This window comes from Leptodactylus fuscus, chromosome 4, assembly GCF_031893055.1.
Source record: "Leptodactylus fuscus isolate aLepFus1 chromosome 4, aLepFus1.hap2, whole genome shotgun sequence".
Classification (NCBI taxonomy): domain Eukaryota; kingdom Metazoa; phylum Chordata; class Amphibia; order Anura; family Leptodactylidae; genus Leptodactylus; species Leptodactylus fuscus.
In genome coordinates this window covers 205,613,973-205,636,837 of record NC_134268.1, presented here as the reverse complement: position 1 = coordinate 205,636,837, position 22,865 = coordinate 205,613,973, and the positions used below count along the sequence as shown (strand labels likewise).

Here is a 22,865-nt window from a genome sequence, read left to right as displayed (position 1 = left end):
GAAGGGTCCACCGAAAACATTGAGGAGTCCATGACGTCTCTTATAGAAGTAGACATATTGGATCTATGGGTTAAATGGCAGAGTAGCCTCAAGGGCCAAAAGCCCCATGTTCTAGTGACCAGACAATAGGTGTGCCCAGCCACTAGGATTTAGGAAATTTAGGATGATTCTATTTCTATTTGGCACTGGCTTGTAAAAGGAGCCCCTGATACCTGTATGCAGATCGGAAGTGTGGCTCGAATTCACATGGGACATGTCTGTATGAAGAGCGATATTCTATATAAATGGGGATTATCTGATTTATTTATTTTTTACTGTAATTTTTATTCATTTCAATAGTAAAGGATGAACAACAAGGAAACGGCATATAAAACCATAAAATAGTGTGGCAAACAACACCACAAAACAGATATATCAGTATGAGAGTAATCACAAATAACAAAAAAACCCCAAAAAACTGGGTGGGGGACGGGAGGGAAAGGGGAATGGAACCAGACTACTTGTAATGCCTACACGGTGTTGTATAGGGTGGCTGTCAAAAATTTCAGGTTACGGACATCCTTCATCTGAGCCACGAGTGCCGCACCTGTAGGGGGGGGGGCGTATCCATCCAGTGGAGGTATATGAGAATTTTGGTGGCTGTTTCTGTACCTTGGATATAAAAGGAGGGGGGAGCATACTCTCCCCCATCCCCAAACATCCAGCCTACCCCCATCACCTCATGGGTTGCTCCAAATCCTGAACATCGCCAACCCCTTTAAAGTTTGGCCACAACATATTGGTCACCTGGTCTGGTAATTTGTATGAAAGTGTTTTATTATATTTTTACATTGGGTTAAAGGAGTCTTTCATACTGATGACCTATCCACAGGGTAGATCTTCAGGATCTGATTGGTGGGGGTCCGGCACTTGAACCCTGTACTGAGAGGTACAAGATGCTCACGAGCGGTCACTTTGCAAATCTATTCAAATGTATGGGTTCGAAAACTGACCGCCAGGTTTCCATCTCCTTTCCAGTTTCTCGGGCAGAAGACGGAAACCTGCAAAGTGGAGACCGGGTGCAGGTTTGATCCCAACCTAATATACTGTATATATAGGCCATGTGATGACTACTCTATCGTGTCAGGCGGTGCTATACCATGACTATGTACAGATGACATGTGACACAGAACAAGGCGCACTGCCTGATTCCAGGGCACATCATATTTTGCACAGCAGCCTATTCCTATGGAATGTGTCCCATTAATAGCCATGTTAATGCGGGAATGTATAATCCATTTACAGGGCTATTATTTACAGTGTAATCTCGGCATAGTTGGCGAGTATGGAACGTATTTAGACAAAGGGCTCTTTACGCATATCATGAAGCAAAGTTTGCTGGAATAAACTGCTTTACTCCTCGATGGACTGAATTCCTGCATTGTTCACAATTCATTTTCCTCGCCAAGGGCCTTTTTTTTTCTTCTTTGTACCTCCTAAAATTGCGAAAGTAAATCGAGAGCCTTTCTAATGTATTTTTCGGCCTATGCGATCAGATGTCTGTGTAACTTGGGGATGGTAAGGATTAGGATTGATTACCCATTTGAGCCGCGGCCCCCATTCTGCCCGGCCAGCCCCTGTGCGATCCTCTGACTCCTGTGTGCTGAATGTGCAGTCACTGAATACATTTCCCGGCTTATTAATTTCTTTCGTATGGGTAATAGCAGATTTGCGTGCAGAAGGAATGGATAGGCCGAGCATAAAAGGTCGTTGTTCCCAGTGCCAGGGACAGTCCTCCCATCCATACCATTGATTACAGTGGATTTCAGATTTCTTAAAGGGGTTTTCTAGACTTCATAATTGATGACCTATTCTTAGGATAGGTCATCCGTTGTGATCGGCAGGGGTCATGGGTGTCAGGTCACAGAAAACCAAGCACAGCGATGTATGGTGGCTTCACTTGAATGGGACTGAGCCATGTGACCAATGAATATGATATGACGGCTTGCGAATTGGAAGCAGCTCGCTTCAAATAGTCGATCAATGAAGGTGCCAGGTGTCAGATTCCCATAGACCTATTCTATGGTCTAAAAAGTCATGGCTAACCCCTTTAATTGCGGGATGGTAATGGGGTATATGTGGCTGGCTATCAGTACAGGGGGTTTTGCGCACGTTTTTTGGGGACCTTGGAGTAAGCCATCTTTATGGAGCTCTGGCAACTTTCTGCATAACCGTTCTGCTTTATTCAGGAGAAAAGACTCTCATCGATCCATTATACCCATCTGCATCTAATGGGAGGTCATTGATCATAGCGCTTTGAAAGGTCACATGACTTCTTAAAGAACTATCTAGCCTGTGCATGACTAAATCTTAATCCTATATGTTGTCCAGTTCTGTTATGTCTGATGGATTTCTAGGTATATGTTTGTGTGCATGTGAATAGGAAACCCTGGGGGTCAAATCCACCTCTTAAGCCTCATATTCAATGTCTGTTTATTACCAAGACCTGGTGAAAAATCTACTTTCTAATGTACTTTTCTAAAAGTTAGGCCATTTTTCTTTAAAGGTATCCTATCATCAAAATGTTTTTAGTTTTTTTTCTAACATGTAGGAATAGCCTTAAGAAAGGCTATTCTTCTCCTACCTTTAGATGTCTTCTCTGCGCCGCCAATCGGTAGAAATCTGGGTTTTCTTCGGTATCCAAATGAGTTCTCTCACAGCACTGCGGGGAAGTCCCCAGCACTCTAACAGCACTGGGGGCATCTCCAATGCTGCGAGAAAACTCTCCAGCACCGCTTCCATCTTCTTCTGGAATGCCCTATTCACGCGTCTTCTTCTGGCGCTGGGGTCAAACTTCTACGCATGCGCAGTCAACTCTGCCATCAGGCCTCGGGTAGAGCCGACTACACATGCGCGCAGCTATGATTGCGTAAGTGGTCACAAAAAAATGGCCACGCGCACGTGCTGTCGGCTCTGTCCAGAGACTCTTGTGCAGAGGGCGTTCCAGAAGAAGATGGAGGCGGAGCTGGAGAGTTCTCTCGCAGCATTGGGGACGCCCCTAGTGCTGCGAGAGAACTCCTTTGCATATCAAAGAAAACCAGGATTTCTACCGAACGGCGGCGTGGAGAAGACATCGAAAGGTAGAAGAATAGTCTTTCTTAAGGCTATTCCTACTAGAGATGAGCAAACAGCGAAACCACTATTCAACTAAAGGAGAGTCACCAAGTCCACGAGTAACAGAAGGAGAGTGTTTAGGATGAGCGCTGTGCAGTTAATGCGCACGGACCCCATTATAGTCTATGGGGTCCGTGCGCTTTAACTGCACAGCGCTTGCAGTTGCGCTGATAAAATTAAGCTCCCTCGTAACAGCAAGCTGCCAGCTCTCCTGACTAACAAGGATGAGCCTGCTGCAGAACCAGCATTGATTTGCCCCAGGCTCGTCCTTGCTAGTCAGGAGAGCTGGCAGCTTGCTGTTACGAGGGAGCTTACTTTTTATCATAGGAATGAATTGATCAGCGTTGATTGGCCAGTGTACAGCATTCGGCCAATCAACGCTGGTTCTGCAGGAGACTCGTCTGTGAGGAGGTGGAGTCTAAAATCAGACCACAATGGAGACTGCTGTGGTCTGATCTTAGACTCCGCCTCCTCACAGACAAGCCTCCGGCAGAACCAGCGTTGATTGGCCGAATGCTGTACACTGGCCAATCGACGCTGGTCAATTCATTCCTATGAGAAAAAGTCAGCTCCCTCGTAACAGCAAGCTGCCAGCTCTCTCGACTAGCAAGGACGAGCCTGCTGCAGAACAGCTACAATGTATAGCATTCGGCCAATCAACGCTGGCTCGTGGCTCTGAATCAAATATTTACTGCGAATAGCTAGTAATATTCAATCGAATACTTACTCGATCGAATACTACTCACTAATCTCTAACTCCTACGTGTTAGTCAGAAAAAAAAAAAATTTTAATGATAGGATTCCTTTAATACTTGAGTGCACCCCAACGATTTATTAGGTAATGAGTGCTTAAGGGGCTTATCCCCTGTCGTCCCATGTCACATTATATCACGTTATTAATGAACAGTGTTTGGCATTGTATAAATAATCTGGTAATCTAAAATAATAATAATAATAATAAAAAAAATAATTAAATAAAATACTTCACACATAATAAATACATAGCATGGTCATCTGAACCTGACCTAAGGGGGTTGTCTGGTCAAAAAAATAAAATTAAAATACATTTTTTAATCATCAGAAATTAATATTTAGAAAAGGCTCCAAATTGTGTTTATTATAAATAAAAAAAAGTGTCAAAAATTGAATTAAAAATTAAAAATGATCCTTTTGTCACCAATCCCTTGCCGCTCCCATTCCAAATTTATTTTTTCTAATGACTGATCGGTCATTTCCCATAGCCTGAGAAGGAACAGGAATCAGAGACCGGCAGGGGAACCTGGGCCAAAACCCCAAACCCTTATTCTTAGGGCCTATTTCTGGATACTTTGTATTGGCCGTACATCCCCTTTGCCTTGTACTGTACCACCATACCTTTAGATGGTGCATTGTACGTCTCCCGAGGGTTCCCCCCTCTAGTAGTTATAGTACCAACACCGGTACAAGACAGGTACTTATTTATTCTATTCTACTCTGTGTTTTTTATAGAAAAAAGGCAAACTGGATTTTAGTAGATCATTTGATCAAAGTTTAAGTGATTCTTCCTCTCACTCTCAGGATAAACATCATGAGAAGGAGAAAAAAGTAAGTTGACTTGGCGTTTCTGCATGCATGGAACAAGCGCTCCATCATGACATTTCACCCCTTGCCATCCATTAGTTGAGCCTCCGCCCATGGTCTTGTTTTGTCATACCTGGTGATGTAAGCATGTGCTAGCGCCCCCTTCATCCACCCCGTGCATGTGCTTCTAGATTCGCTTACCCACTGGCTCATCCTGTGTTACACATCCACCTCTGTCTCGCTGTTGTCAAATATGAAAAAAGAAGGAATAATTGTTTTTGCAGCAGGCGGGGGGACCATGAGACATGTTAATAGTCTCCACAGGGTGCCTTGTAAATGTTATACGAGCCTCACTCCTCCAGCTATTCTTCCACAAGAAGCTTGAAGTTACCCAACCCAAACCAAGAAGATATTGGCTCATAAGATGTCTATGATAGTTTGTCCAGCAGTACTTGAAGGTGCATGCATGTAGTGTCCTCCTGATAACCAGCCATAATGTCCTTGTTGTGTCCGGGTTATCTTCTCATACATGTAGTGTCCTCCTGATAACCATCCATGATGTCCTTATTGTGGTCAGGTTATCTTCTCATACATGTAGTGTCCTCCTGATAACCAGCCATGATGTCCTTATTGTGTCCGGGTTATCTTCTCATACATGTAGTGTCCTCCTGATAACCAGCCATAATGTCCTTGTTGTATCCGGGTTATCTTCTCATACATGTAGTGTCCTCCTGATAACCAGCCATGATGTCCTTATTGTGGCCGGGTTATCTTCTCATACATGTAGTGTCCTCCTGATAACCAGCCATAATGTCCTTGTTGTATCCGGGTTATCTTCTCATACATGTAGTGTCCTCCTGATAACCAGCCATAATGTCCTTGTTGTATCCGGGTTATCTTCTCATACATGTAGTGTCCTCCTGATAACCAGCCATAATGTCCTTGTTGTGTCCGGGTTATCTTCTCATACATGTAGTGTCCTCCTGATAACCAGCCATAATGTCCTTGTTGTGTCCGGGTTATCTTCTCATACATGTAGTGTCCTCCTGATAACCAGCCATGATGTCCTTATTGTGGTTGGGTTATCTTCTCATACATGTAGTGTCCTCCTGATAACCAGCCATGATGTCCTTATTGTGTCCAGGTTATCTTCTCATACATGTAATCTCCTCCTGATAACCGGCCATGATGTCCTTATTGTGTCCGGGTTATCTTCTCATACATGTAGTCTCCTCCTGATAACCAGCCATGATGTCCTTATTGTGGTCGGGTTATCTTCTCATACATGGATGACTACCATTTCGTCTTCGCCTTGCCTGCAATTAGTACCTCCTGAATTGCGCCATTCTTTTTCCCACGCGTTTCTGAACTGCCTCTTGTCTGCAAGTGTTTGGCGGAAACCAAAATTTGGATTTTAGACTTTTTCTTCCCCTGCTATGACACCTTTACAAAGAGTCCTAATACGGTGCGAATATAGTCAATGTGCCATACTCCATTACATCCAACTAGCTGTGAAATTTTACTAGTCCCATTTTCCATAGGCGCGCCAGACCGCCACATCTGATTGGCCCCTACCAGACCCTAAACCGCGGCGTCTTTCGGACTACGTTATTAATTTCGACTTATCCATCACCTAACGCATTTCACAGAAAATATGCAGACACCGTAAAGGAAAAAAAAAAGTGTTTGGTTCCCAATTTTCCAATTTAGCGCCGCACTCGTCCCGGCGTTGTAATTACGCGTTACGTGTTAGATTTCATAAAACATGGTACTTATTCCAAATTCTTCTTCCCCCGCTGTGTTAATATACCTTTATGCTGGATCTTGTGGTTATACCCCGAGCTGTTAAGCGGATACTCCTCGCAGGGCAGACTAAAGGGATTGTTCCTAATCTAGTGATGGCGGCTGTAAAGGGCCGGTGGCACAGACCCGCACTGTGTGCGCCAGGACAGGGGGCGACGCTAATCTTTTATAAGAATGTTAAAATTATGAGGTGATTGTAATGGAGTGTGATGTTTTCTGCAATAATAGAAGCAAGCGCTGATTAGTGTGAACATTGACTATGTGCCAAACCTATTAATATTGACTATGGCGTGGCCGACTACTCCCACCTACAATGTAACCTCAGCAGAGGAAGTCGTAAGTCCATGTTGTCCGATCAGAGGCCTCACCTTTTACACTTGGCTGCCACTCCTGGAACGCGTTAGCACAATTAAAGTACATCTGTCAGAGTCGCCATGAAGAACGTAGATCATCCTCCGGGAGCGCCTCACACTCGACTTCCTCCGTAGTCGAATTAAAGAGGGCCCGTCGGCTTTGCTGACATGTCTGTTTAGGAAATACTTACATTTGAAATGGAATGAAAAATTCTGAAGCATCTATTTGAGAACTCCGTATCTCTGTTATACTTCTGGGAAATATAGGAATATATGGAAGCGAGACGTGTAGAATTAGTGCTGACTGTGTTAGACTATGTACCCTGGTTGCAAAGAGAATGGTAACGCAAGAGGTTGTCCGGGACTTATGTTTGGGGTTGAATTCTGGGACCCCCCACCAATCAGTTGGTTGTATAGAATGCAGCGTCCAGGGGTCCGGTGTGTTCCTGCAGCTCCGTTGTTTTCTTCTGGTGGAAGTTTCCACCGCACGTGGTCGCTGATCGGAACACGGGACATTACTACCTGTGACGTCTTTGGGTACCTTTCTTAGGCCATAGATTGGCCTCAGTGGTCATGTGACCACTAAAGCTAATCAGTGGCCTGAATGGAAGGGACACGGAACGTCACAGCTGGTGAGGACTTCTGCAAAAGGAGTCTGCCGAGCAGCAGGATCGGAACCGCACTAGGAGGGCCCGGGGACAGTCAGCAGCAAAGGATTTTTTTTTTTTTTTACATTTATGTCTATGTAAATAGCTATGCGTCTCCATCCATTTTTGCATCCGTTAAACCAAAACATGATCTATACAGAGCCTAAATGTATTAATGGATTTATAGGACTGAACTAATCACTGGAGTTGGGAATTTTTTCCCCTGAAATGGGGCAATTGGCATGAGCCTCCTTCCCCTGGATCAACACTGTAGGGTTATAGGTTGGACTTGATGGACTGATGTCTTCATCCAACCTCATCTACTATGTAAAGGGATCTTTATCTTTAAAGAGGTTTTGTTCAGGACTAGAAAACATGGCTGATTTCTTCTTCTCAGGAAGTGATATCATGTCCGTAGGTCACACGTTATTAAAATGAAAGGGACTGAGCTACAGCATAGCTATGTGACCAATGGACACGATATCGCTTCCCGATAAGCAGCCATGTTTTCTAGTCCTGCACACCCCCTTTACTATTTTATGACTCTGCGCCAATTTTCTCTTTACACGGTTTCCCGGCCTGTGAAATATCACTCCATGCCACTTACCAAAATACATGTGGGGAGATAGTACAAGTGAAAAGTGGCCGATTTCAGTACAGGGAGGTGTAAAGATATGCAAATGCCTGAAGGTGTCGTCTGCTTTATCACCTACATGTTGTCAGGGCCTGTGACAGATGTGTAGTGTGTTGTGCGGGGATAGTACATGGCCATTATAAGATGGCAGCATTTCTTTAAGCTTTATCAACTTGGAGGTGGGGGATGATGATCCGGGTTTAATGATCATACCCAGGACTGTCACTATAGCAAGGGGGCGTCTTCTTTGTCTAGAGGAAACAAGGGTTCACCATCTTTACTGCAAGAGCATTGAGACTCGGGTTAATTCAGGACTTCAAAAACATGGCTGCTTTCTTTTTCTCAGGAAGTGACATCATGTCCGTTGGTCACCTGGCCATGCTGCGTTTCAGTCCCATTCATTTTCAGATGTGGCATTGCCGTGCGACTACCATACTTGTCATTTCCTGAGAAGAAGAAAACCGCATTAGGCTGAGGCCCCACATTGCAGAAGCATAGCAATTATTTTGTTTCAGATTTTGCTGCATTTTTTTTTTTTGAGAAGGAATGGGAGATCTAAAGGAAGAATTTAGACCTTCTCTTCTGTTCAATCCACTCTTGACTTTGACTCAAAGAACCGCAGGAATCTGCAACAAAAAAAAATTGCTGCTTTTCCGCAATGTGGGGCCTCAGCCTTGATAGTGGTTGCACCTGGTATTACAGTTTTTAATGTAGATTGTTAGCCCCATATAGGGGTCACAATGTACATGTTTTTTTTCCTATCAGTATGTCTTTGTAGAATGGGAGGAAATCCACGCAAACACTGGGAGAACATACAAACTCCTTACAGATATTGTTTTTGGTGGGATTTGAACCCAGGACTCCAGTGCTAACCACTGAGCCACCGTGTTGCCCCAGTTCACTACAGCTTTGTCCCATTCAAGTGAACAGGACTGAGCTGTAATACCAGACTCAGCTGTTACTATATGTACAGAGGTACAATGCTGTGACCCCTTTAAACAGATGATGGTGTCCACCCCCCTGATCATATATGGATGTCCTCCTCTAGGGATTAACCTCCTCCTTAGGACATGATATAAACCCCAGGTTGATGACTTTGTCCAGATTGGCCTATGACAGTATTTCGGTATATCTATATGATTTTGTCATTGTGCAGACCTGGCCCCCCTCCGTGCTGGCGGGGAATAAGCTAATCCCACATTCATAGATAAGAGAGGTACAAGCGCACTCCGAGACAGTCCATTGATTATGTGAAACATCTGGTCCGGCCGTGGGGCGTCCACAGGTCCCCTATTCATTATTCCAAGGAGCTCCTATCAAGGGCTGATGAAGATGTCGGCCTCGCTCCTCGCCTACAATTAAAGCGTTACCCAAATTAGGGAGGTGAGGACCGCGTCCGTCTGCGCGCTGCGGAGTTAAAGCCATCGCCGCCTGTCTGATAGGTTGGTAAACACACTAAAGGGATTCACACGGCGTGATTCTGATAATCTGTAAGTCCAATTTATCTAAAACCTATTACCTCCGTCTTTTTTTTTTTTTCTCTCTCTCTCTCTCTCTCCCCCCCCCCCCCTCGTGCCGAAATCCTGAGCCCTTCTCATTAATTATATTGTTTAGCAATAAATCTAAGTTACCATAGTGAGGTGGAGCGCATGACAGAGCCATTTCTTGAGCTTAGATCGATTCCTTGTTGGCATGTGTTTGCAGTAGTGCTGGCAGCCAGCCCCTCCATGGTGGCAGCATGCCACGCGTTTCACACGGAGTTTTAATCTTTTAATAAAAATATAAAGAGCATGACTAAATACTAATTTGCCTCCCCGCTGACTTGCAAGTCGTCTACCACTTTGATTTAGTTAGCTCAGTGGAGGAGCTTTATCCAAATGTAGAGGCGCGGGCTCTCAGCTGTGCGGCTCAGTGCGAAATGTACAGTAAAATACATTTCATTTATAGCACAAAATAGGGGGCAACTTAAAATGTCACCATTTAGCTTCTTAATACGTGTTTTACAGGATGCAAGGCGCAGACCACAGAGCACTTGAAAAAGCGGCAGGCACACGCTATATTATTGCCTGCCGAAGAGCCATTAATGGCCCTAAAAGCTTGTATTTTTAAACCTGGGATATTCAATAAAGTTATTATATATATTTTTTTTATCACTTTGTATCAATTTGAAAAGTAAAAGTTAAGAGTTCCGCTCTGGAGGCTTCGTAGTATGCGTCTGTTTTTAGTAAGAAATAATGAACGTTTTTTGTTTCCATAGAATTCCTCTGTTATTACTCCTGGAAATGCATCAATCAATTGACAACTAAGTGGTACCGTGAGGGAGGTTTCTCTAAACACCCTTAAAGGAAACTGCACCGATTCCATTCATTTGCATGCTTTAAAGGGATCCTATTAGAGATAAGCGAGTACTATTCGAAACTCTCATTTCGAATAGCATGCACTCATAGGAATGAATGTACGCAGGAGGTTAATCCATTCATTCATATGGGTGCGTGCTAATCGAAACGGCCGTTTCAAATAGTTTTCGCTCATCTCTAGATCCTATCATTAAAAATCAATTTTTTGTCTCTAACACGTAGGTATAGCCTTAAGAAAGGCTATTCTTCTCCTACCTTTAGATGTCTTCTTTGCACCGCCGTTCGGTATATAATCCGGTTTTCGTCGGTATGCAAATGAGTTCTCTCGCAGCACTGGGGGCGGGCTCCAGCGCTGAAACAGCACTGGGGGCGTCCTCAATGCTGCGAGAGAAATCTCCAGTGCCGCCTCCATCTTCTTCAAGAACAGGTCTTCATCGCATCTTCTTCTGGCGGTGGCTTCAAACTTCTAGGCCTCTGGCAGCCTACTGCACATGCCACAAGAAAATGGCTGCTTACAATACTATGCAAGTGGCCATTTTCTTGTGGACCGAGCATGCACAGTCGGATTTGTCCTAGGCCCGAGGCCTAGATGTTTGAAGCCAGCGCCGGAAGAAGACACAAGGAGAGGGCATTCCTGAAGAAGATAGAGGCACCGCTGGAGAGTTCTCTTGCAGCATTGGGGACACCCCCAGTGCTCTTTGAGTGCTGGGGACCACCCCCAGTGCTGCTAGAGAACTCATTTGCATACCGACGAAAACCAGGATTTCTACGGAACATCGGCCCGGAGAAGACAACTAAAGGTAGGAGAAGTATAGCCTTTCTCGAGGCTATTCCTGCGTGTGAGGGACAAAAAAATGACTTTTAATGATAGGATCCCTTTAATAATTGCTGCTGTACTGCTTCTTGCACAATTGGAATTTTTCCTCTAGCCCCCACTGGTCCTGAGCAATCAGCGCTATTAGTATTCGTGTCCCATATGGGAGGTAGGCTCTCTATTGTCAGGTGGGCGGTCCTGGAGTGGAATAGTTAGTGTGACACTGCCTGTTTAACAATAGAAAGCCTACTTAGCATATTGTGTTGCCAAAACTAACAGCACCGATTGCTCAGGAACAGTGGGGGCTAGAGAAAAAACCAACTGTCCCAAAATCAGTGAAGCCGCAACTATTGAAGGGCCTAAAGAGATAATGGTGGTGAAAGGTCCTGTTTTTAAACCATCTAATGTGTAGGGACCTGCCCCTTTGACAAGGGAAATGGTTACACTCCTATTCAGGAGGATTAACAGAGGAACAGCACAACATGGTTATAAGAAAATATGGTTCAGAATTGTTAGTTTGTGAAGAATACAGGTAGTTACTAAAATAGACATGTCAGGAGGAGTGACTGGTCCTCTGGAAGGGAAATTGGGCTGCGCGTGGACCACACCCAGTTGTCACTTTATTGAAGAAGCTCTAGGAGGAGAGTGAACAACCAGCAGTGATACTCTAGAATTGTAATTTCATGGACAAGTGTTTACCAAACCCAGACATGCCGGGAAAAGTGTATAGAGACCGTATGGCATAGCCAGGTGACATGTAGGGACACAACACACTGATATGTGGAATGGTAACTCCAAGTAGGAATTTATTCATATATTTCCAGGAAGAGTAACAGAGGGATGGAAAACCTGAGGTCTAAGAAAGGATGCTGCAGCCTTGTTATCTTACTAGTAATGAAAGTATTTACCACCTCAGACATGTCAGGTGCTTGTCCACACTCACGGGGGGTTGAATACTGATGACCTGTCCTTAGGATAGCCAGCCGTTATTGTAGTGGTATGGAGCCGACTCTGAGAGAGATTTCAGACACATGGGAGGAAATTTATCGAGGCTGGTGTTTCATACACCATATCTGACCTGTGCCCTGGAGTTAGACCCCTATCTGGCCATCTGAGGCAGATTTTGGTATAGATTATAATACATTTGCTGCACCTTGGAGGCCGTACTCCCTCTGCTAAGCCCACTTTTCATAGTATTTTTTTTTTATAATTCCTGTCCTGCAGCGAGGCGCATGTCATAAATTAGCCACAACCCCCGGGATCCGAGCCAATACATAGAAGGGACCTGGCTTGGATTTATAGCATCATTTGCACCAGAAAATCGCTATCAATTATGATTAGGGTTGAGCGATCGTGTTCGGAAAAGATCGGATTCCGATCAGCGATCGAGAAAATTTCGCGATCGCCATCGGAATTCCGAACACGATCTTTTTAGGTGGGATCGAGATTGGTGATTATTTCCAACAATGCTTTGCTACTGGCCAAGCATTGTGGGAAAAGCTAACAATGTTAGCCTTCACACTGAGTATACCCTCCACTCATTCTGAGCGGAGTGTATACTCAATGTGAAGGCTCCGCTGTGGTTCCATAGGAATGAATGGAAGCAGCCGGCACACAGTCGTAACCCCCTGCGCGCCGGCTGCCTCCATTAATTCTAATGGGAGACTAGCTAACATCTCTAGTAGCTACTTACCTGCAGAGATGGCTGGTCCGGTGCCCGGTGTTCTCGTTCTTCTTCGCCTCGCTGCCCCTGCCTCCCATGTTAGTGTTTAAAGAGCTAGGGAGAAGGCGGGGCTTGTGGCTTAGGAGAGTGTGGGCGGGTACAAGGTGGGGAGACGTGACATCTCCCCTCTCAGTACCCGCCCACACTGTCCTAACCTGGGAGGCAGGGGGCAGCGAGGCGAAGAAGAACGAGAACACCGGGCACTGGACCAGCCATCTCTGCAGGTAAGTGGACACCAGGGGGGACTAAGTAGCCAGTGATTTAAAAAAAAATCACAACACAGCGTGGATACTAACAATTAAAGCGTTCAATTGTTAGATTCCATGCTGTATAGTGAATAGGATCGTTTTTAAAATCCAATCTCCGGTTAGTAAAAAATCCCATTGACTTGCATTGGGATTGGAATTGGGATCGAGATCGGGTTCGATTGAAAAGTGATCGGAAATCGGATTTTAAAATCGATCCTGAAAAGTCAAGATCGGCTCAACCCTAATTATGTTAACATTGATGCGACCAATGGCTTTGCCATACCCGATACAAGTGGGGCAAAATGTAAAAAGTTGCAATTTTTCTGCAAAAATTCTTGCAACAAATTTTGAACATTTTTTGCACCAGAATTCTGGTCCACAAAACCTTATAGATCAGCCCCTTTCTGTATGTTCCAGTTTTCCTATTCAAGGCCCTTTTGTTCTAGAAGGTGTCGGCGTGTAGTACGGCCGTGTGCGCTATAATCGGCAGGCCTGAGGCTGACCATAGACATGACATTTTTTTGCTGGTGTTTGCAGGCTCCATCAGGTAAGTTACGGTAGGTCACACACCAGCCGTGCCCTATATGCATACATACACGCTGTCTCTGTGCGGTCTCCTCTCATCCTGGACGCCATGTAAATACTCTATCTAGGAGTCAAATTTTTAGTCTAAAAGGCACAGGACATTTGCTTAACAAACACAGAATTTTTTTCTACAATCCGCCTCCGCTTATTTGTGTACAAACCGTTGACAATATGCAGGAAAGCCGGCGAGGTCAGATCCAAAAATATTGAAATCTTTTGTATACCGGGACAAGCAGGTGCAGGGGGTCGTCTAATGGGTGCGCTGATAGGAGACAGGTGGCCGGGAATGTCTGCCCCATAATAACAACATGATATAGCTACACCTGATGTTCTGCAGTAGCTGACATCATTATACATCCAAAGTATCAGGAGAATTCTTAGGGGATTCTCAAGTTACCACAGGAGTAGAGCAAGATGCTGTCAGTTGGAATCCCTAGGCATGTGCCAGATGGGGAGAGTAGTCCCGCAGAGAGGTTGGCAAGAAGCTGCACTCCTGGCTGGTACTTGTTGTTTCATCCAGTATTTGATCGGTTGGGGTCTGATACTGGACCCTGCGTCCATCAGCTGATTTGTCTTCCTTCAGGTGCCAGAAGCTACAAAGATGGAGAGAGATGGCAGGATCTTCTCTCCTCTTCATGTGCCAGGGCTGAAGCTACAGCGCCGTCCAATGCATAGTGGTGGAGTTGTGGTACTGCAGTAGCTTCTAGTACCTGGAGGCTGCCAAACCATCTGGTGCAGGTTCCATGTGTCAAACAAACCCCCACCGATCAGATACCGATGTCCTATCCTGCCTGCAAATACGTCATGGGTACGTAAAATCACTGGAGGAACTGAAAATCCATTTTATATAAGGAAACTTGAAGAGGATCTGTCACCTCTCATTATAGATCTGCCTCTGTCTAGAATATATATAACAGCTCAGGTCATCTTTTATTATAACTCAACACTTTATGAATAAATTCGACAACTGGGTGTTCCCGTTTGGGGCTTATCCCGACCCTGTCCATTGTATCAGGCTGTGTACAGATATATGACAAGGGGAATGGTCATCAAATTTTTCATGCATTTCCAGTAAGAATAACGGGAACGGCACAATTGAGCGCTAATGCTCAATGTTGATGCATGGGATTATAAGTATTTACTAAAATACGTCGCTTTTATATTGAAAAAAATATATATAATCAGTCGATTGTATTAGGTTGTGTTCACACTGATATCATTGGCACACTGCACTAATAGGCAGATCTGTTATTATGACCCTTTGGATCTATATTATACATTGACTCTTGGTTTAGTCTAGTGTCATGCTGTCCATTTTTTTGTTCTGCTGGCGGAGCAGAACAACGGACTGCTAAAATAGTAGATACCCATTGAGCCCGACCGACCCCATTGACTATTATGGGGTTCGTCAGGATATAGGATACTGGTAAATGTACGAACACAGGGGGTCCGACCGCTGGGACCTCGACTGATCACGAGAACAGGGATCCTGCATGCCCTGGTTGGGATGAGTGGTGCTCAGCAGGGCTGTGGAGTTGCTGTCAGAAAAAAAAGTTACTTACTCTGGGTTCGAAATAAAATGATGAATTATTTTTTTATAATATTATAGAATGATTAACATTGTACAAGTAATTAGATGTTTAATTTGTTACATCTTTACTTTCATAGGAATCTATCACAATTTTACTTTTGTGAATTCAAAGATATTTATTGAATCCGATTTTTAAGGGAGTCGGAGTCAGGCTGTGATAAGAGCGGAGTCGGTGTCAGGGGTTTGGCCTCTTGACTCCCCAACCCTGGTGGTCGCACATGTGCTCTTCCATTTCATTGAATGTCTACTTAAAGAGGACCTTCCATGTGCTCATCGATATGATGAGGACATGAAAGGTCCTCTTTAATGGGACCACCGCCTTATTCGGATTGGGAACTCCAGACCCCCATCCTTGTGTTTTTTGGGAGTCCTAGCAGTCATACACCATGAAATCAGAAATTCATAACCTCTCATTACAATCGCAAAAGCGAAAGATCCTTCCTTGGACATCACAAAAATATATTTTTTTAATATATATATATATATATATATATATATGTGTGTCTAATATAAAGATATATATATATATATATATATATATATATATAATGTATGCGTGTATAAATAAATATATATATGTATGTGTGTATGTTTATATATATATATATATATATATATATATATATATATATATATATATATATATATATATATATAATTTTTTTGGATTATAATTATTATTTTCCCCTCCCTCATAATTAACCATAGAAGTGCCGCCTGCTTGGGAGGGGATAAGGAGGGTCATTTCTGCACTTAAGACCACGAGGGCACGAGATCAGGTTTAGTTCTTTGTTATTGAGCTTTGGAAATGTGGCAGCTTAACTGATATATGGCGCAGATGGCGATCCATTATTTCTTGCCCTTCTTCCTGCAACTTCATTCACGTGGAACCTCAGGAAAATACAAACTGCTTCTATTGTGAGCGCCATTCCCAGAGGTACCCGGAGAAGATCATGTAGCTGTGCTTATCTGAAAAGGCCCGGCCATGTAAGGAGGGGAAAAAAGCCTCCAGGCTGTTGCATTAAAAATGGGTTTGCTCCGATTACCATTGAGGAAGAAATGCTTTTCCTCCAAATCTCCTCAAATGGATTATAAGGAAGCCATAGCAAAGCGTGCTGTAAAGCAAGACTGTATGCCATTGTGCAGCCCGTGCTCTGCTTCTTGTCACAGCCATGACGCTGTCAGCCCCAGAGCGATCTCTTGTGTCTCCAGCACAAAGCTCCCAGGCTGATCACTATCTCATAGACATCCATTATGGCAGGGGCTATATTGCTGCCACCGCAGAACACGTGCAAATCGTCGTCACAGTCCCGCACATCATTTCTCTGTAACCCGTGAGATACTGATTTTATAATGTCTCTCTATATTGTATAGTATAGACACATAGATGTCAATGGATAGAGCTGACCCCTGGTGCACTGACCCCTCTATCGAATCCCTGGGGGAAGGCTGAATATGGATCACCGGGCCCATGTTCATCTCAGGACTGTGGAGATGGGACCAATTTTGGTTGGAAAAAGTTTAAATAAAATAGTTTTAATAATATTATAGAATTATCGATATTGTATAATTAATGATATGCATAATTTGTTACATAGTTACTTTCATAAGAATCAATCTCTGTCTTATTAATGAATCAGAGGATCTTTATGGCTTCTGTCTGACCATGACTGTCGGGGTCGTAGTTTGTTGGTCTGTAGAATAATGGGAGTCAGTGGGTCGGCCTACCAAGTCCATAGCCCGGGTTCTTCTGAGATGTGGGGGGTTCTCTGGGTATGCGATGTATAAGGGTCCTTGTACACCTATAGACGCAGGCATAGAATGAGCAAGAATTGGCGCTTGTTTGTATCAGCCTATTAGGTTAAGTTCACATGGAGTAACGTGCCGCGTGATATGGCACGTATACGGCGTGTGAGACTTTGCGTGCCGTAAAAGCTCCCATTGATTTCAATGGGAGCCAGGATTGTATACGCCGCGTTATTTTGCGGCCACAAAATCACGGCCGCAAAATAACGCGGCGTATACGAGCCGAACTCCCATTGAAATCAATGGGAGCGTATACAGCGCGCAAATTCTCACACGCCGTATATGTGCCATATCATGCGGCACGTTACATCGTGTGAACTCCCCCTTACTCAGGGTGGGAGAGGAACTTAAAGGGAGTCTGTCACCAGAACCAACATATCAACCCAACCCTACTGTTAGGGTCAATGGAACCAAGATATCTCAGGGGTTTTTGGTTTTTTTTTCAATATGCATGTGAACTTTTTGGAGCATCAAGGGCATTGCTATTGCTCCAAAGAGGTAAGCGGCAACACCCTCACTGCTCGAAAAGCTCATGTCCATATTTACCAAAACATCGATATCTGGGCAATGGAGGCGCCTTAACCTATCTATCTGCTGGGTTTTGCTGACCGACTCCTTTTTTTAAAGGGATGGTCCAACAGGACAAATGTTTAGTAAATAGGCTTAGAGCAGAAAGAAAATGTCTCCAAAAAAAAGCAATCCCCTGCTAACACATACCGGGTGCAAGCTGTTCTTTACTTCTTGGTCCCGTTTCAGCCAACTTCTGGCCACAGAGGTGACCTGCCTCCACTAGTGCTGGACAACCCCTTTAAGGACTCATTCTCATAACCCTGTATAACATCTGAAGTGTGCACGATCATACAAATGTATGGGCCCTTCATATACCTCCATTTGTTCCTGATTTCATAGAGAAGGTGGCAGAGTTTATTTGCATACAGAATCTGACAAAAAGTTGTTGCGTGTGTCCTATAATAATTGTATATGGTATCATGTGGGGCAATGAGCGCCTCCCACCTAGCACAGGTCTGTATTGTCCCTGCGTCTGTTCCCTAAGGCATTGTTATGTGCACGACTATTGAGTAGCTGTTTGCAGTACTATTATGTAGACGTCAGGCACTGTCCAATCAGCGAGCCAATGAACCACATGTATATTTCTTTCCAAAACACAGTAGTGAGGAAAGAATGACACATGAAATTTTCTGACCCAGAATCCCCTTTCACTTTTAAAGTCATCATTGATCTCCCTAACTAGCGCGCTCCAGGCTTCCTGCCAAGTGCTTTCCAGGCCCGGGCCGCAGATATGTGGAATATTTTCTTTCCTGTTGTTGCTAAACAGTAACTTGTTGAGTTTCCATTAGAACAAGCCTTATTAATTCTCCGCCGGCGTTAACATCCCCCGAAGAAAAGAATTACCATTGTAAATAATTTCCACCTTGTTTGCCCTCCGCGCTGATGTTTTTAGGGTTTTTAAGTCTATACATTTCTTGCTGGAGACAAGCCGTGTGTGTACTTGAATAAGCTGTGGTTAGAACAGACATTTAAGAGTCTCGTGAAACGTCTCCTGAGATCCCAAAGCCAAAAGGTCACTTAACTATCAAAATTGCTCCTGATATTTAATAGGGTGGATTGTTTTTTTCAAAGCTGAAATAGTCCATCTGTCAACACCCGGCGTTCTGGAGGGGATTTTTCTTCTTCCTTTGTGCTAATAAACATATCTTACATCGTTTTGCAGATATTAACTCTTCATATAGTTCAGATGTTTATTTATTTATTATTTTATTATTTTTAATTATTATTATTATTTTATTTATTATTAATTTATTATTTTGATAATATTTTATTTTAATCACTTAATTTTTTGATAATATTTTATTTCAATCATATTATTATTATTTAATATATTTATTGCATTTTTATAATTTTATTAATTGTATTATTTTGATACTATTTTATTTTAATCATATTATTTTATTATTATTATTATTTATTATTATTTGATAATATTTTATTATATTAATCATATTAATTTATTTATTATTATTTTGATAATTTATTTATATCATATTATTATTTAATAATTATATTTATTATTAATACATATTTTAAATTTTTATTAAGTATTATATTATTTTAGTATTTTAATCATATTATTATTATTTGATAATATTTTATTATTTTAATATTTTATTATTATTATTATTATTATTAACTATTTTATTTATTTTTATAATTGTTAAAAGTATAAAATGTCCACAACATACAAATACAAAAATGACTAAGAATGTATAATCTAAAATAAAAAGTTTGGGCAATTTGCAAAAATATTGGCATGGAGGTAAAATTAGTGGAAATTAGTAAAAAAAACAAAAACCCCAAACCCTAGTTTATAAAATTTATTTTCTTCTCGGACCCCAGATCTTTTCCAACCGTTGACAAATATTACAAAGTGTAAAGCAAAAAGTTGACCTGCTTAATCTGTCACTACTGGTTCTCCTGTTTTACGACTGGTTTGTGTTTTAGACACTTTGCGGCTCGGAGAAGAGGGGGGATGTGTTAATTTGCACCAAAATTTTGGTACAAAAAATTGGTTTAAAGTAAATCAACCAAGAGAAGGCGTAAGGAAGAGAAGGCAGTCTTGAGATGCCTAGCATCTTTGGTGCAACTTCTCCTTGCCTGGTGTAGTTTTTAGCTGTCCCGTCCCCCCCTGCTGAATATTTTGTGCTTCCAAACTCTTGAGCTGCTTTTTGAGGCTGCTATTTTTGAAGCTTATCAAAAGGAGCAGTATGAACCCGTCCTAACAGATGGACCTAAAATGTGTAGATTCTTGTAGGAATATTTTCAATTTGGTGGTGTCACTTATACCTGATTCCAGGACTTACATACTGATGGCCATGGACTATATATGACTGGTGAAGCTCCAACACTTGAATCCCTGGTCAGCTGTATGAACAGGCAACGGCGGTCATGGCTGCTGCATCTTCTTCCCACTGCTGACTGTCACATGGTGCAGCAGCTCAGCGCCATTCGAGTCAATGGGGCTGAGCTGCAGCGTCAAGCGTACTGACTGTACAGCACTGTGCTTGAAGAGCTTGCTACGACCTCTTAATCCAGCTAATCTGGGGGGGAGGGGTGCCGGGTGTCAGACACCACCGATCAGATATTGATGTCTTGTCCCAAGGATGGATCATCAATACACAAGTCCTGTAAATTAGTTTAAAGGGATTCTACCATTAAAATCACATTTTTTCACATTGACACGTAGGAATAGCCTTAAGAAAGGCTATTCTTCTACCTTTACATGTCTTCTCCGTGCCGCCGTTCCGTATAAATCCCAGTTTTCATCGGTATGCAAATGAGTTGTCTTGCAGCACTGGGGGCGGTCCCCAGCGCTCAAACAGCTTGGGGGCATCCCCAATGCTGCGAAAGAAATCTCCAGCGCCGCCTCTCTGCGTGTCTTCTTCCGGCGCTGGCGGTCAAACTTCTAGGCCTCAGGCAGAGCCGGCTGCAGATGCCCTCAGGCCACAAGAAAATGGCCGCTTACTTACTGTGTAAGCGGCCATTTTTCTTGTAGCCACGGGCATGCTCTGTCCTCTCTGCCCCCAGTGCTATGAGAGAACTCATTTGCATACTGACGAAAATCGGGATTTATACCGAACAGCGGCGCGGAGAAGACATCTAAAGGTGGAGAAGATTTCTTAAGGCTATTCCTATGTGTTAGATTAGATTTTTATGATAGAATCCCTTTAAGATGTGTTTGATCACTGGGGGTCTTACTGGTGGGTCCTTCAGCAATCCTAAGAACTGGTGGGTATGGGGTGAGGGGGTGGGGGATTTAGTCTGCAAGTTCCTGATGTGAACAGGACAATGGTGCACATGTGCGTCCGCCTTCACTTCTATGGATCTGCCAAAAGTCCCCTAGAAGTGAATTTTGTTTGACTCCCGGTGCAACCCGGTGAGGGCAATGAAGACGATCAATGAATATGAAGCTTAGAATCTGACTGTCCATAGGCATATTGGTCAGTCACCTGGCTGCCCGCCCCGATGGCCGCGTGTACGAGCGGTATAACATGTGCACGTTATATACGATACCCTATCAGCTATTTCCTGCGCCTAGAACAATGTGGATTAGGGAGGTGTGATAAAGCCCTTCAGTCCATCTTCTTTTAGGGCAGATCGGCATTACACGGGGGCTGAATGTCGTGCGGTTTAGGATTTCAGGAGCCGCATTGAACATGTGCATGGCTGGAGAGCAGCGCTCCGATCATTAGCCCTCTGTGTCTTACATTTATTTCTTTCTATTCACACAATGTTATTTACGGTATTTTTCTTTCTTGCAATGTTCAAATATTGAAAAAAAAAAAAGCCCAATTTTTTTATTTTTTATTTTTTTTGTAAAAAGCCGCTGAATGAATCCTTACCAATTTCCCTTGTTCCTTTCAGAAACATAAAGAGAAGGAAAAGCACAGGCAGAAATCCCGAAAGCAAATGGAGCCTTTGGCATCATTAGTTCCCTCTCTGACTGTGACTACTGAAAAGGTGAGGCCAGCCACTCGACAGGACGCTAATGAGCCCAAGTTACTTTGTAGCCGTGACATTTACGCCTGGACAGGCTACATACATGACACCAAGGCAGCCGGATACTGCCATTTTTATTTTAATTTTTAATATTTTACTATTTTTCTGCATTGTTACGTTCTATACGGGCAGTTGTGGCAAACAATTATTTTAGGCCCGGTGAATATTTATTACACCATTGTGCAGTACACATTTGATAAAGATTTAGTTGCCGCTCTACACCCAATTTCTTATCAAATCCTGAAGGTGGGACCATCGCCGGGATCTTCTGTGCGTAAAGACACATTGCGCCATTCTAGTTTTTGTTGTCAAGTTTATTCTGTGCCTCCCACCGTCCCCAAGCAACCAGTGTTGTTAGTTTGAGTACCCAATATGCTAATGAAGCTCTTTATTGTCAGGTGGGCGGTTACTGATGGTCTACTTCAGCCAAAGACCGCCCACCTGACTGTAGAAAACCCAATTAATATGTTGGGTGTTGAAACTAACAGCACCAATTGCTCAGGAATGGTGGGGGCTAGAAAAGATATTGTAACTGGGCCAAAATCAGCGCTTGTTGGAGAATGCAAAGAGTGGGAGTTTGTGGAGGTGGTGGAAAGGTCCTTTTTAATATTTTAAGAAAATACATGAACTCAGGAGGTTTATGCCAGTCTTTGTTGACAGGCTTCCAATTGATGTCCTCAGCAGTTGTGTGCCATACTACTGGTATCACCACCCAGTAATCTGTACACCCTGTGACTGCCGAGGCCGCCAGTTGACTGTAAGTAGGGCTAATTCAGACGGGGATAGTGACCGCGTATTTTGGTCCTGATTTTGATGTGCATCAGAATAGGACCAAAATGCGCCTGTCGTGGCTTGCAACAGTTGTAGCTCCGGAGTAGGCCCAAATGAATGGGCGTAGTCTGGAGGGTGCTGTTGCGAGGCGGACGCTGGGGCTGAATCAGCCGCGGAATATACCTGAAGAAAGGACAGCTTGCTTCTTTTTTCTGTGAGCGGCAACATACCACTCACGGAAAAAA

The 22,865-nt window shown here is 43.4% G+C and overlaps 1 protein-coding gene across 5 annotated transcripts in view; it reads left to right on the top strand.

Moving 5' to 3' along the window:
- The window catches only part of MLLT10 (MLLT10 histone lysine methyltransferase DOT1L cofactor), a 220,057-nt gene that overhangs the window by 132,922 nt on the left and 64,270 nt on the right, over positions 1-22,865 (top strand). For 3 of the 5 annotated variants that reach the window (XM_075271697.1, XM_075271694.1, XM_075271696.1), the window contains one exon: positions 21,715-21,810. In XM_075271697.1, coding sequence (XP_075127798.1) covers positions 21,715-21,810 — 96 coding nt within the window. Of the gene's footprint in view, positions 1-4,641; positions 4,738-21,714; positions 21,811-22,865 lie in introns of all 5 variants that reach the window. The other 2 variants (XM_075271693.1, XM_075271695.1) reach the window with 1 other exon arrangement.